Consider the following 16499-nt stretch of genomic DNA (forward strand, 5'->3'; position numbering starts at 1 on the left):
TTCATTTTTATATGTCTATTCAGATTGTCAAATTTTTTGGAGTCAATTTCAGTACTTGGTGTCTTCCTAAGAAGTTATTTATTTCATCTAGGTTATCTAATTTGTTGGCACACAACTATTTATAATATTACTGTATAGTCCTTTTTGATTCTGTAAGGTTGGTAGCAATGACCCCTCTGTCATTCCTGATTGTAGTAATTTGATCTTCTCTCTTTTGATTTATCTTGGTCTGTTAAGCTAAAATTTTGTCCCTTTTCAAAAAACCGGGTTCTGATTTAGTTGCTTTTCTCTTATTTTTCTGTTATCTATTTATTTGTCTATTATTTATCTGATCTTTATTACTTCCTTTTTGCTTGTTTTGGGTTTAGTTTGTGCTTCTTTTTTTCTGTTTTTTTTTTTAGATGGAATATTAGGTTATTTGAGATTTTTAAAATATACTTCTTTATAGCTATAAATTTCACTCTAAGCACTGCTTTATCTGTCTCTCAAAAGTCTTGGTATGTTGTGTTTTTATTTTCATTTATCTCAGAGTATTATCTAATATCACATATGATTTCTTCTTTAACAAATCAGTTACTTAAAAGTGTTACTTCCTTTCTACATATTTGTGAATTTCCCAAATCTACTCTTATGATTGATTCATAATTTCATTCCATTGAGGTTTAAGAACACACTTTGTATGGTTTAATCCTTTTAAATGTATTGAGACTTGTTTTATAGCCTAACATATGGTGTATTCTTGAGAATGTCACATGTGCACTTGAGAAGAATGTGTATTTTGCTGTTCTGGGTGGAATATTCTATGTGTATCTGTTGCTTTATAGTATTATTCAAGTCTTCTATTTTCCTATTGATAGTTTTGTCTAATTGTTCATTATTGCAAGTAGAATATTGAAGTCTCCATCTATTATTGTTGAATTGTCTTTCTCCCTTTGATTCTGCAAATTTTTGTTCCATGTATCTTCAGACTGTCTTGTTAAGTTAGTGTATTGTTATAATGGTTGTTATCTTTGGTAAATTCATACTTTCTATCATTTTTAAATGTCCTACTCTGTTGCTAGTAACAATTTTTCTTTTAAAGTCTATTTTGTTTGTTTATAACTCAGTGGTAGAGCACATGCTTAGCATCCGTGAGGTCCTGGGTTCAATCCCCAATACCTCCATTAAAATAAGTAAATAAATAAACCTAATTACCTCCCCACAAACAAACTAAATAAATAAATAAATATTAAAAGTAATTTAAAAAAAGAAAATTTTGTTTGATACTGATATAGCCTCTCCATTCTTGTTTGGTTACTGTTTGCATAGTATATCTTTTTCCATCCTTTTACTTTCAGTCTATTTGTGTCTTTGAATCTAAAGTATGTCACCTATAGACAACATATAGTTGGGTCATGTTGTTATTTTTATTTTTTTGTTTTTTGTTTTTTAAATCCATTCGGCTAGTCTCTGCCTCTTGCTTGTTTAATACATTTACATTTAACATAATTACTGAGATTATAGGATTTATGTCTACCATTTACTACTATATGTTTCTATATGTATTATGTCATTTTTGTTTTTATATTCCTCCATGACTGCCTTGTTGTATTAAGTAGATTTTTTTCTTGTATACCATTTTATTTGTCTTGTTTCATTTAATGTATTTTTTCAGTTCATTTTTAGTGGTTACCCTGAGGACTACAGTTAGCATCTTAATTAATAATAGCATACTTTGAATTAATATCAATTTAATTTCAATAGGATAAAAAGCTTTGGTGCTATATTGCTCCCTTCCCTTTCCCTTTCTTTGTGCTATTATGGTTATACAAATTATATCTTTATTCATCATATACCTATCAATACAGATTTATGATTACTGATTTGTGCTATTGTCTTTTAAATCAGAGAGGAGAAAAAAAGTGTTATATGCAAAATATACAGTTTTGCTATCTTTACTACTAGTTAACCTCTTCCAGTGCTCTTTATTTCTTCATGTGTATTAAAATAACTATCTTTGCAGCCTGAAAACCTCCCTTTAGTATTTCCTATAAGGCTGGGAGCTAGCAAGCAATTCTGGTTTTTTTTTTTTTTCGACAGGTGTTTTAATGTCTCCTCCTAAGGGACAGTTTTGCTGGATATAGAATTCTGGGTTGATAATCTTTTTCTTTTAGCACTTTGAATAAGTCATCCTACTGCCTCATGGCCTCCATTTTTGGATGAAAAATCAGATGTTGGACTTACTGACAATTCTTGTACTTGATAAACTTCTTCTCTCTCTTGCTGCTTTCAGGATTCTCTCATTGTCTTTGGCTTCAAACAGATGTAATGATACATCTACATCTGGATTTCTTTGAGTCTATCCAAGTCACAGTTTGTTAAGCTTCTTTCATGTGAAGATTAATATATTCCTTCAAATTTGGGACGGTTTTAACCATATTTTTTCCCTAATATTCTTCCTGCATTTTTTTCTTTCTTTTCCTCTTGGACTCCCGTTATGCATAACGCTTGATAATGTTCCACAAGACTCAGAGGCTCTATTCTGTTCATTATTCTTTCTTTTCTCTTTCTCCTCCTAAAATTGGGTAATCTCACTTGACCTGTCTTCAAGTTGCTGATTATTTCTTCTTCCAGCTCAAATACTTCTGAATTTCAGAGTTTCTGTTGATTCTTTTTTATAACTTCTATCTCTTGATTGATAGTCTCTGTTTAGGGAGACATTATTCTTGTGCTTTCCTTTAGTTCTTTAGACATATTTTTATTTAGCTCTTGAAACATAACTAAAGTAGGTAATCTAAAGTTTGTGACTAATAAGTTCAACGTCTGGGCTTCCTTATGGACAGTTTCTACTGCATGCTTCTTTTTCTGTGTATGAAACATGATTTCTTGTTTCTTTGCATGTCTCATGATTTCTTGCTGAAAAATAGACATTTTAAATATTAAAATGTGACAGCTTTGGAAATCATTTCCTCTTCTCTCCATGGTTGTTTTTGTTTTTGTTGTCACTTCTATTACTGTTTTTTTTTGTTGTTGTTATTTCTTCTGTTTACTTATTTAGTGAGTAGGTAGAATATTGGCTACCCTCAAAATGTTCATTTTCTAATCCTGAAACTTCTGAATATGATAGGTTACATCCAAAGGAGATTAAGATTACAGATAGAATTAAGGTTGTTAATCAACTGACTTTAAAATAGGGAGATTATTGTGGATTATCCAAGTGGACCCAATGTAATTGTAAGAGTCATGAAAAGTGAAAGAGGAAGGCAGAATTTCAGAATGATAGGATGAGAAGGTCTTATGAGTCCTCCCCCACTTCTTCATTACTGGCTTTGAAGATGGAGGAAGGGGGCCACAAACCAAGGAATGTAAGTGTCCTCTCTAGAATTTAGAAAAGGCAAAAAAACCCAGGTTCTCCTCTGAATCATGCAGAAAGGAACTGAGCCATTCTGCAACCTTGATTTTAACCCAGTGAGACCAGTTGGACTTCTGACCCATGGAATTGTAAGATAATATATTTATATTGCTTAAACTGCCAAGTTTGAGATAATTTGTTATGGAAGGAAAAGAAAACTAATATGGTGACTTCCCTGAACAATCTCTGTTAGGTTTGTTTTTATAAACTTTAAAATGCCCCTAGGAAAAAGGCTGTTTGCACTGAGCTAACTCTGGGTCTGGCTAAATAAAGTCCTGTGAGTGGGAATTTCCTGGGAAGGGCCAGACAGGTCAAATAGAAACAGTCTTCGAGGAATGATACTTTTAGGTAGCTTCAAACCCATTCTATTCCTGCAGTATCTGCTGGGATTTTTTTTTTTTTTCCACCATGGTTGCAGGGCTATTTGTTTTCAAGATTACTGATGAGGTGAGGAGAGAATAATGGGAACAGAGTAAGATAAAATGCCATAATACTTACTGTGCTTAATTAAATTTAGCTGTTTTTCTTGAATAAACCCTCTTGGATTATTCCAAGTCTTTGATTAATTTCCAGAGTTGTGAAAAAGTTGGTTTAGATGGTTTTTCCAATAATCTTTCTTTTTTAAAATTTTTAATAGAGGAGTGGGTTTTCAGACTCCTTATTGTGCCATTCTTGCTGAAATCTAATCTTTTTTTCTTTAAGCTCTATAATGGAATGAAAAATAGCCAACCCACTCCATAGCTCTTTTATTTCTTATTCCTACCATATTGTTTTATTACAGCAGCTGTATAGTCTGTCAAAGTCTTCAATGATCACTTTAGTCCAGAAGCTTCAAGTTAGTATTTAAATAACTGTTTTGAAGAAATGTGTCATGGACTAATTATTTTCCTTTCCAGTTGGAACCAAGTCAGATAGCCATAGTTAAAGATCATTTGTCCTTAATTAAACACCATATCATAAATCAGAATTTAGTGCAGGAAACAGAAACATTCTAGGCATTTCAAGCAGGAAGGTTTAATACATTGATTTAGATGGATACAAAGAAACTACAGGTGTGAAGGAGTGGAGTCTGAGCTTTATCTTCAGAAACAACTTCCAGTAAAGCAGAAATCTGACTGACCCACAAGGACATCTGCTTTTGAGGACAGATTTTACTTTAGATTTGTCAAAAACCAACTGTGAGTTTTATTGTCTTTTTTGTTATTTTTCTTGTTTATTTATTTTCTTTGATGTAGTCTTCTGCTTTTATTTTTATTATTTCTTTATTCTTGACAAATTTGGGTTTATTTTATTGGTATTTTTCTAGAATCTGAGTTGAATGCTTAGAACATTGATTTTCATTATTTCCTAGTTTTTAATATATTAATTAGGCCTTTAAGATTTTCTTTGACTAATGTACTGCTTATTGACATTCTATAGGTTTTAGTTTTAATCAGTCTCATTCTGATTTATTTTTCTATTCCTGTACTTTTGTCTTGATTTCCCCTTTAATAAGGTTTCTTGCCCATGTGGAGAACTTTATATTTTTATCACTGATTTCTGTGCTTTTTTATTACAGTTTTATTGAACTGTGGTTATAAATGCTTTATTGAGATTTTGTGGCCTAATACATAATTTACTTTGAAAATATTCTGTTAGCATTTGAAAATAATACCTATTTTTATTAACCATAAATAACACAAACATGCGTCTCTCTATATACATGTATACATACAGAGATACACACACACAATCTGGATGGGTAATTTTAGTTTTCAAATTCCTTATAACTTTATTTTTGTCTCACTACATAGTCAATTTCTGAGAAAGGTGTACTAGAATATGCTTCTTTTAGATTTTTCAGATTTTTTTGCTTTTTAACAATTTTTGCTTTGTTATTATATCCGTAAAGCACTGTCATTATAATGGATTCTTCATGGAAGATAACAGTTCAATCAATAGAAAGCATTTTTCTTTGTCGTGTTTAATGATTTTTGCCTTGTGTACCAGTTTGTCAGAAATTGATAGCACCTTGTGGTTCTGGCTTACCTCTGTCCAGCTCTTTATTGTCACCATTTTTGCAGTTGTCTTACTTGTGCTTGTTATCCTTTCGGATTTTGTAATTTAAAAAATACCATTAACCTTCAATAGTGTTAACTCTTTCTCTGTTGACCAAGAAAATGAACTCCTTCACATTTATGCTTTTGATTTATGTATTTGATTTTATTTCTGCCATCTTATTCAGTTCTGATCATTTTTCTTGTTCCCCTTTCTACTTTCTTCTTTCTCTGTTTTTGCTAGATTAGATTAGATCAATTCTTTAATTGTATATGAGGTGGAAGTGAGGAGCTCTGGTGCACTGAATAAGTTAAATTTAGCAAATCTTTAAAATATTTTTTATATAAGCCTCAACTCCAACATATCTACAACATCCTCTCCAAATAAGACAAGACCTCTAGTTTATATGTCATTTTTTTTCATCCTGGCATCTCTCCTACACCCCCTTGAGAGAGGAGAAAACATAGGGCGTTGCTGTTCTAGGTTGTTACTTTTACACACTGCCTTTTAGACTTCCTGAACTCCTACTTTATAAATACATTAAAAAGTAGAGCAGCATTATCTGTGATTATTTAAAGTTGAAAACGTAGTTTTCTGTATTATTGTACTGACAATTTAATTGTAAATGTTATATCAAAAGAAAAAAGTCTAATAAGTAAACAAAAAATGATTCTAATTTCTCTGAAATGGTTTAAGGTAGTCTGTTCTACGGTAGTCCATTATTTTGAGAAATATTGATGTCCTTCACTGGAAGAGTTCAAATGCGTTAGATTACTTCTTGGTAAAGGCAATTCATCATGAGACTGATCAGATTAATTAGAGTGAAAATATATTCCTTTAACATTCTTTTACTGCTCTGCTAATGTACAATTCTAACTATCTTCTTGTCTGGGTACAGAGAAATGGATGATCCAGAAAACCTATGAAGATCTTTTTTCCCTCCTGTTCTTCAACTCTGCTTAATAGTATACTTTTATTCCAGATATATCATTGCATATAAGTGAAAGAAAGGAAGAAATGATGATTTCCACTGAGCAAACAGTTTCACTTTTAGTATCCTATTTGTGTGTATTAACTGTCTGTTTGGGCTTCTTACAGAACCACCCAGTCTGGAGGATGCAGGGAAGATGCTGAATGAGACCGTGGTGGTGAACAACCCCATACAGCTGGAATGTAAGGCAGCTGGAAATCCCTTGCCTGGTATGTTTACTTGTGGACTCTGTCACTTATTAACATGTTAAGATTTCTGGGAATAGCTCAATCTGTTTATTAGCATAATGTAGTAATTACTAATAAAGGAAATATAGAATACATTTCAAAAGTAAAACATTGATAAGGATAACATTAAGTGGATGCTGTTTTTGAATTTTCATTGCTTTTAAGTACATGAAATTATTTACCCATTTAAATAATGTAGAAATATGTGAATAGTTATTCTATTGTCCTAATTGTGGCCACAAAATGCACAATAGTATTGTAGATACATTTATGTTGAAAAATATGTTTTTATCTATCTAAATTGATTATCGATCAGTCATTTGATGAGAGTGTTGTTTTGTTGATTATCATCATTGGTAAGTTATTTATGAATTAAAACTAGTATAAAAATAGTATAAAAGCTAACAGTGTGTATAGTGTTTGATTTTGATTAGATGCATAGACAAAATTTTTATAGATGAGAAGAATATATACTATATCCAAAGAAATAGAATTGGTTAAAAGTTTGCTGTTAAACATTATTGATACATTAGAAATAATGTAAAGATTATCTTTTTTAATAAATTCACTTCAGAACTCTTATATTGGCTTTTCTATCCATGTTTTTCTAAGATTTACCTTCTAGAGATCAACCCTGAAAAGATATTTAGATTAACCTGGAATGATAAATATAAGAATGAAACAATTGTTACTATTGTATTTAAGCTCCAATGTAGTGTATATGTTGAGCTTTAAAAGAAACATTTTAAATAGATGGGCTTCTCTCCTCTTCTCCTTGCAGCTATTATGTGGTACAAAGATAATTATCCACTGTCAGGTTCCACTAGTGTGACCTTCTTGAACAGAGGACAGATCATTGATATCGAAAGCGCCCACATCACAGATGCTGGCATATATAAATGTGTAGCCATCAACTCTGCTGGAGCTACAGAATTATTTTACAGTCTTCAGGTCCATGGTTAGTGCTACATCTAGATTCATCCTGGGGTAAAGAAGCATTCAGAATGATTAAGTGCATCTATAAAATTCTAGGGAACTAGCTCAGTGGTAGAGAGCATGCTTAGCATGCATGAGGTCCTGGGTTCAGTCCCCAGAACCTCCATTGAAAAAAAAAAAGTAAATAAATGAAAATAAAAGAATAAGATTTTTTAAGTTAAATTTTGAAACCTTTTCGCATTGTGTACATGTATCATCACGTTGTACACTTTAAATATATTTCAGCTTCATTTCTCAGTTATATCTCAAAAAAGCTGAAAAAATGATAGATTTTTAAAAAAAGGAAAAAGCATTGAGGGGAAAAACAAAAAAATGATTAAGTGCATCTGTAAAATTCTAGTGTGAATATTTAACAAAGTGTGCTATTGTCATCTTTATTCAAGGGTGCAGTGTACTAAAACTGATAAGCATTTATATTTTTTGATTCTTATCAAATACTCTGTTTCCATAGACGGTTGAACTTTAGTTTACTTTAGATGAAGAGCTGAAAATAGTCATCAACAATCTTACCAGCCCTGCTTGTCAATATTGTCTCTCAGTATCATAGGTATTACATAAAGAAATGTTTCCAATTTATTATCTCTAATACTGCTTTTGAGAGTTCTTAGTTAACATACTGGAGTAGATACAGTGGAGGGAAACACACACACACAGATACACACACAAGCCTGGAAATCAAGAAACAAAACTGTAAAACAATACTGTGAACATAATAGTTGTTATTATTTTGAGCTGAAATATTCTGTGATGTGAACATATCTCACTTTTATTTATTCTTTTCTTCCTTTGCAGTGCCCCCATCCATTTCTGGCAGCAATAACATGGTGACAGTGGTGGTTAATAACCTGGTGAGGTTAGAATGTGAAGCCAGAGGTATCCCTGCCCCAAGTCTGACTTGGTTGAAAGACGGGAGCCCTGTCGCTGGTTTCGCTAATGGGATACAGGTACTTTCCATCATTCCTTAGGTGAAATCTACCATCTGAGTGTTCAATACAGGGAGTATAAACAAGTAAAGCTATTAAAAGGATTTGGAGAACAACAGTTTACAAATGTTATCCAAAAATGTACACGTATATATTCATAAAGGCCGTGAACATACAATTGGAATTTCTAAACAATTCCTTAAAAACTCAGTTCCCTTATCTCATATGTAGTGCTATATTTTGGCCATTGTTTTAGATACTTTCTACTTCCCCTCCCCCTCCCCTGCCACCACCATAAAAGATACCCTACACAAAGAAATGTTCATCAACAACAGAAACAGGAATTTCCTGGTAGAATTTATCTTTAAATGTCTGGAAATAATAATCAGAGAACCATATAGAGTATATTTACTTCTACAAGAACATCAAATAAAGAAAAATGATAAAGACAGCATTAGGTGAAATGAAATTTGAGTCTGAGAAAAAAATTTAAGTACTTTGCACTGACTCAGAATTTAAAATACAGGAACACATATATCTCATTTAAAATGTACTTGAATTTTATTTTGCCTAGCAGAGAGCATTGATCTTCCACTATTCGGCTCCTTTAGCTTTTCTTGAAAATCCATTGCTGGTAGAATTTGGAATCGTAGGCTATCCAGAGTCAGTGTCAGTATTTTAGTGGTACATCTACATCAGTGGGATGAAAGGGCAATTAATGTGACTAATTAATTTATTTGGCTGCTACTATGCTGTTAATTTTAGCTTTGCACTTGTTCTCCCAAAGAAAAAAAAAAATGGGAGAATTACCTCCTTTTATTCCCCTTTCTTCTCATTTTTCCCCCTAAGTGGCTTTCCCTCTTTCTGTAGTAAGTATGGATAAAACTGGATTTTCACTGTATGTAGAGAGTTGTGTTCAGTAGTCTTTACCAAGTTTGGGTCTAGCCTTTCTGTCTTCTGAGATGCTAGAGAATATGAAAAGGGATTAAATGATGCTTGCCCTCTTTGAAATGTCCAAGTGGAAATCCTTCCAGAGGCAAATGTTCAGTTGATCAATGTCAGAAAGTAAGAGGAAAAGGATGTTGACACCTACCATTCTCGGGAGACACGTCAGTTACTTAGCTTTCTGATCATTGATAGGTTCTGTCTGGGGGCCGTATCCTAGCACTGACCAGCGCACAGATCAGTGATACGGGGAGATACACCTGCGTGGCAGTGAATGCTGCTGGGGAGAAACAAAGGGACATTGACCTCAGAGTATATGGTGAGACATTTTAATAATTATTTCTGCTCCGTTAGAGCTGTGTTGAAGTCCTAAGATCACTGAGGAAGTTAAGAGTTTTTGACAATAAAGAACTATGAACAATAGAAATGATATTATAAGATTAATTAAATCAGATTCTCCCTTTCTCCCTTATATTTGACTGTAACTAATTTTCCTTTTTTGAAGTTCTGAGAAATGGAAATGCATACATCTGGCATGTAGGGTGTTAGTTTTATGGAGTACTCTGAAGAACGTGACTATGGAGAGATCTTTGCAATCTGAAAGACATAATCTTCTTCCTAAAGCATCTGTTCAAGTAGTTCTCCTGATCTATTCTACTTGAAGCCTGTATTTTATTACCTTTTAATTATACTTACCATCAGCATATTTTGCAGGCAATACTATGCCTATGAATTAAAGGCTATTTGGAAAGCAAGGGTAAAGCAAACATAAACTTAGGCAAAATTCAATTATTTTTTTCCTACGTACGATGCAGCTGTAAGGTATGAAAGGGAATGTCTGGTTCCATCACATCAGAAGGCCCCCCAAGTGAAGTTGAGGGCCTCACTGGCCTCCATTCATAGATTACACTTGTTCCACGTTGTAGTGTATTTTTGCATTTAGAGCAGTTTCAGGCTATTTTCCAGGGTCTTATTTGCATGATATTCCTTGGTTCTTGAAAGTAAGAATTTGTTTCTTCTGTGGCCCTCAAAGAGTATCTGTTTCATGCAGGCCTTCTAAATCCTACGTCACTTCCAAATAATTTAATCCTATTCGAAATGTATTACTTGACTTCCTTTTTTTACCTCCAAGAGATGTGGATTGACTTCCCTTTTTGAGTTTCCCAAAAACAAATGTAATCATCACAAATAACTTATATAATAAGTCATAATTTTTTAATAAAATGGTCCCTTGTTACATCATGGATGCCATACATGTCTGTTTAAGCTAAGAAATCCCCATTGGCATCAGTAGCCTGGTAACTACCCAAGGCTGGCTATGCATCCCTCTTTATGTTGTTTCTGCAGTTGACATGGGTCTGTATCCAGCCCCCAGCTTTGCTAGCGCTCTGCGTCTGAGATAACAGATGGGCCTAAGAATGCCCAACCCCAGGGAATCTAACGCCTTCCCTTAATGGGTCACTTTTATGCTTTATGAAGAGCTGGAATGTTTCCAATCTAAAATATCCTTAGAGAATGATTCATCAGTCTGAGTACCAGTCACAGTAGCTCCTTCAGTCACTAGCAAGCAAGCAGAGGACCGACGTTGATATTCACTGGGTTTTTAGTCAGCAGTGAAAATCTGGAATTGGCTCCTTACATTTCTGCATTGGTCAGTGTCAAAAGTGAACCCGAGAGATGATAGAAAGTTGATATTTTCCAGAGATTATAAAAATGGGCATCACTCTTTATCATTTGTTCAGAATCTCCCATATTACCCATTTAGTCTGAGAACCGGGATCTTCCCATTGTTATTAAAGTCAAGTGGCCAGCTAACACATACGTACATTTGAGAACGTGCCTGTGTGTTTAGCATTTGAAATATGTGTGCATAGCAAGCTGCTAAATAAGTACCACATTAGAGCAGGTTTTTAATCTGAAATTAGTTTCCAATCTATGCTCTACTCCGTAATTATATTCCTAAATTTGTGGTAGTAACCTTGGCAATCTTGTGTCTATTTGGTGTCTAATGAATGTGCATCCTCAGAGGCAAGTCCTTTTCAGATTTACATTGTAGAGGGTGGGGGTGGTAGGAGGAGCAGACAGTGGGTAAATCCTTTTCCCTACAATTATAAGAGGAGCTCATTAAAATATTTCTCCCTGGTATAAATTCAGAGTATGTATTACCATATTCTGAAGTGCTGAAACAAGCGAATTGAGTTTTAAAATGATTTGGATTCCTGTAGCACCTTTTCTGGAAACGTAAGCTCAGAGAAACTTTGTAGACCATCACACGTTCTCCAGCGTCCCAACAAGCGTAACCATATGGCAATTTTGGTTTTGGTGATTAAATTTAACAAGTATAATGTGTAGGATGAGAAACAGGCACAACACACCCTTTCTTAAGCAACATAACCACAGAGCAGAACAGGGGTAACATCTAAGGAAGCTGAGGATCTAAAGGGTGGAAGTTTGTTTTCTTCTCAGACTAAATAAAAAGTTGCAAATGAAAGAGCAGAAAAAATAGTGCTTTGGTAATATATATCCTGGGCTGTAATCAGATTTGCTTTAAGCTCCGTTCCTTAAGAAACAAATACTCTATTGTTTTCGCATTTTTCCTCTCAATTTAAAAAATATGATTTTCTCTTGAGCTTGATTCAGCTAATTTAGCTGTAAAGAAAAGTAATTGAATGGAAAATATTTGGAAATAAATTAGCATTCTGCTTTCTTGAATTATTTCTGACTTTTACTTCTGTAAGCAGTCATAAAGAATTTATGCTCTTCTGCAAATTCTACAAATAATCTAAGATAAACATATTTTTATACAGTTGTGGTACATTTTTATCCACTGAGACCAGACTTAACCTGAAGTTATTTCCACGCTGTGAAATCGGCTGTTCTATTTAGGACTTTCTATGCTAAGGCTGGTGAATGTATCTTTTTTTCATAATATCTTAGAAGATGGCAGTCATTGCACTGATTTTGCCAAGATTACAGAAGTTTTCATCTCAAACACACTAGTTGTATATCTCTTATCTGATGTGTCACATGTTAAAAAACAATCTCCAAACCTGCTGTTTTCTGTCCCCCCTACATAGATTACTGTAAGTTTCTAGAGAGCCAGATGTTTCTGTGTGTATTAAATTTAGCAGAATGGACATCACAAATCTTTGCACTAATGCTCCACTGGTCTGTTCCAGCCATTGTGCATGGAATTTCTTCCTTTAGCATCAGTTCCTTTGGGCTTAGTGTGAGTCCTGCATCCAGAGACAGCACAAAAAAGTACCCTCTAGTTCATATGCCTTTCATTCCGCAGAAGACATGGTAGCAGAGGAACCTCCTGGAGACAGAAACACATTCCTAGCGAAAGTCTGCTGCATTGGTTGTCTTTTGCCGCATGCTGCAGTATCAGGCCAGAAACAATGGTTAATGGACTGTAACGACATTCCTTAGCACAGAAAGCTTACTTTCACCAAAGCATTTTAAAAATCCTTTAGAATTCATTTCAAGGAAACTTAACTTTTCTTGTAAAAACAAAACAAAACTACAAATATAGTAAGTCTCCTACAGTCCTAAATAGTTAGGGGATTTAGTAAGAAATGGCCAAGGAAATTCCCCTCTGTGGTTTCTTGGAGTTACCCTTTTCTAACAGGCCTGATTTCATTATTAGTTCATGTCTTTAAATTATTGTAAGTACAGGCCTGAAACAGCCCTTGAGAGCTCGTGCTCACCCTCTCGTTCTTGGCAGGGCTGTGCCTAAACCGTCCGAGACAATGATTGTTTACTCTATTTTTTAATACACCCAAGGGAAGGCGATTCCTTAAACTTCTCCAAGAACATATTTCAGCATCTGACAGGCCTTGTAGCCAGAGAATTCTCATTTTATTCTCATTAAAATTTCAATTCATTTCTTCTTCTTATGTAATTCTATGTTGTACAGCTGGTCAGTGATTTAGTTCGGTCTTTAATGTATCATTTATCCCACATGGTCTTTATTTCACAGAAAGTTGACAGGGCACTGTGGAAGACCAAACAGCGCTCTAAACTGCAAGTCAGAAGATTGCTAGCTTTGCCACCAATTAGTCATGTTATTTTGAATAAGCTCTTTTTTGTCACCCGTCTAAAATTTTGCACACCAAGAGATGGGGTTGGGTGATCTCTTTCAACTTGATGTTGGTTTTTTGTTTTTTTTTTTTGCCTCAGTGTTTATGAAATTTGTTTTCTTTTGCAAAAAACATAAATAAATATCAAAAATGTATTTGCTTTCGATTCATTGTTATTTCCAAAATACTTCACTTAATACTTTGAAAAGCTGAAGCAAACGATACCTAATTCAAGAAATTACTTAAACGGGCACCGGGTGAGAACTTCCAGTTCTCAAACTTTTTTCCGTGGAAAGTTAATGAAAAGCTATTTCTGTTCAACAGGAGCACATTAATCGGTGATTTATTAACACTTGATTCTGAGCGAAATGGTGCAGAGGGTATGTTAGAACTGTTGTGATCCTACATCTTAAAAAAACTAGTAAAGTTATTCAGTATATTCCCTGATTATTAATAAAGATAAGCAGTGTGCTGGCCTCTTTTATCCTGAGGGAAAACCCATCTTTCGCTTAGTTGCACCAAATATTATGGGAGAAGAACAGAACATCTCTGTCCTCATTAGCCAAGCTGTGGAGTTACTATGTCAAAGTGATGCTATTCCCCCACCTACTCTGACTTGGTTAAAAGACGGCCGCCCCTTGCTGAAGAAACCAGGCCTGCATGTCAGTGAAAATGGAAGTATGCTAAAGGTAAGGCTATAAATTTATTTACTTCATATATTAATCTTAAGCTCATGGCTTTGGTATTACCCCTATTAAATTTTTACAAATATTCTACTAATTTCATCTTATAAAATTCTAAGAAAATAAACTATGGTTACCAAAGGGGAAAGGATGAGGAGGGATAAATTAGGGGTTGGGGAGTAACAGACACACATTACTATATATAAAATAGATAAACAGCAAGGACCTACTGTATAGCACAGGGAACTGTATTCAATTTCTTGTAATAACATATAATGGAAAAGAATCTGAAAAGAAAATATGTACATATGTATGTTTATGTATAACTGAATCACATTGCTGTACACCTGGATCTAACACTGTAAATCAACTACACATCATTAAAAAATTTTTTTTAAATTTCCAAACAAGAAAATAAATAGAAGTTTACTTGAATAAATTTTTATAAAATTGCAAGAAAAATCTAGGAACCCTTTTATTAATGAGATTTGTAATATTTTTCAATCTTATGCTTAGTAAGTTTTAAATATTTAAATATCAGTCCATATGTGTAGCCAGAAGCCATTCAAACAATGCTTCTAGGAAAGTACTATAGAAATATTCTAAGGAGTGCATCATCTTCAGTCATCCAATGAATCAGCAAATACCCACTCTAGGTGCTCTACATATGGATACAAAACAGTAGGACACATTTATGCAAAATGTCTCCCAATTTTGCCTAAATATATGAACATTTCACAGCTCAGTTGGGAAAACACAGTAAGTGCTATAAATCTCTAACTTAATTACCAAGTGGATGATACAGACAATGCATTTGTGGGAACATAGCAAAAAATGAGGCTGTGGTTGCCTAGAATAGTCTTGGTAGGCTGCTTGGCTTTGTATGGGTAGATAAGACAAAAGGCTTGATTGTGGAAAGCAAGTAAGCTACTGTGGCTGAAGCAATTTAACAAAGTGAATATTTGGATATAATGTTGACAGGGTCAGTTTGAATGAAATAAGAGCTAGCCTAAGGAATTAGGATTGAGGAAGCCAACAGGCCACTGGAATGTTTATAAAATCCTCATAATAACCCTATTTAGAATTGCAAGAATGGCTAAGTAATCTGCCCACAATTACCGAGTGGCAAAAATGGGATTTGGATACTAAAGTATAATTTCAGAATCCATGCTACTAACCACTCCACCATATAGCTTCTTGGTAAAGGAGGGTTATGACTGTCCAACAGAGAGGGTCTTGAGAAGTGAATGATGGTTGTCAAACATAGGAAGCTAAGGAGCTTACAGAAGGAGGACACAAGTATGGGAGAGAGTGGGCCGGAGGCTGAGGGTGTCTGTTAGAGGCAGGTAGGTAGAGACCTTGGGCACATGATCCTGTAATGATGGAGCTGGGAAGGAAGGAAAAGCCAGAATCACTAAGAGGGGAGAGTACGATAAGTCATTTGGGCTAGGTAGGGGAAAAAAAGCAAAAAGCACTGTCGCTTCTCAGAGGCAGAGCCCAGAGTGCTAGAAAGCAGCTGGTAGAATTCTCAAACCTCAGCTATGACTGAATGTTAGGAGACAATTGTGCAAACGCAAGTCCCAGCACTGGCGGTGGAGAGCTACACGTGATTAGAACTATCTTAACAAATTTCAGTGAGTAGTGGTATAGATGAGGGTTACTGAATCTTGATACGTATTGAATGTGGGTAGTGGGCATACAGCCATGCATTTTATTATTATTCTCTCTACTTTTTACATGTTTGAAGACCTTCAGAATGCAAATGAAAAATCCAAGATGGCAAATAACATTAGTAGAAAAGCCCCAATGACTTAGGAAATGGAAATTGTGGTTTCAAAGCATGATTTTGTTTTCAGATCGAAGACGCTCAGGTTCAAGACAGTGGTCGTTACACCTGTGAGGCAACAAATGTCGCTGGAAAAACTGAGAAAAACTATAATGTCAACATTTGGGGTAAGTGGGATCAGCCCCTGTAAAGCCAATGATGAAGCCCATGGTTTAACCACTGATTCTGTTAATTCTTAAAATGATAACCACATAACTAAAAATCGTCATCATACATAGATGGACACTAATCAATATGTTGAAATGATACCAAACTGTCTTGAATATCAGCTTATAAAATTAATTCAAGAGCAACTAGATAGAGCTTCTGAACCTAAACGTATTAGTCGCTACAACTTGGATGTAGAGTGGTTCTCCTCTCCTGCCTGATGAATAGGCT

At 34.4% G+C, this 16499-nt stretch overlaps 1 protein-coding gene across 5 annotated transcripts in view; it reads left to right on the top strand.

Moving 5' to 3' along the window:
* The window catches only part of HMCN1 (hemicentin 1), a 399863-nt gene that overhangs the window by 251674 nt on the left and 131690 nt on the right, over nt 1-16499 (top strand). For 4 of the 5 annotated variants that reach the window (XM_074351803.1, XM_074351799.1, XM_074351801.1 and 1 more), the window contains 6 exons: nt 6527-6628; nt 7428-7604; nt 8435-8586; nt 9706-9829; nt 14106-14281; nt 16132-16228. In XM_074351803.1, the coding sequence (XP_074207904.1) occupies nt 6527-6628; nt 7428-7604; nt 8435-8586; nt 9706-9829; nt 14106-14281; nt 16132-16228 (828 nt within the window). The remainder of the gene's footprint in view (nt 1-6526; nt 6629-7427; nt 7605-8434; nt 8587-9705; nt 9830-14105; nt 14282-16131; nt 16229-16499) is intronic. The other variant, XM_074351800.1, reaches the window with a different exon arrangement.

Source organism: Camelus bactrianus, chromosome 23 (assembly GCF_048773025.1).
Source record: "Camelus bactrianus isolate YW-2024 breed Bactrian camel chromosome 23, ASM4877302v1, whole genome shotgun sequence".
Lineage (NCBI taxonomy): Eukaryota > Metazoa > Chordata > Mammalia > Artiodactyla > Camelidae > Camelus > Camelus bactrianus.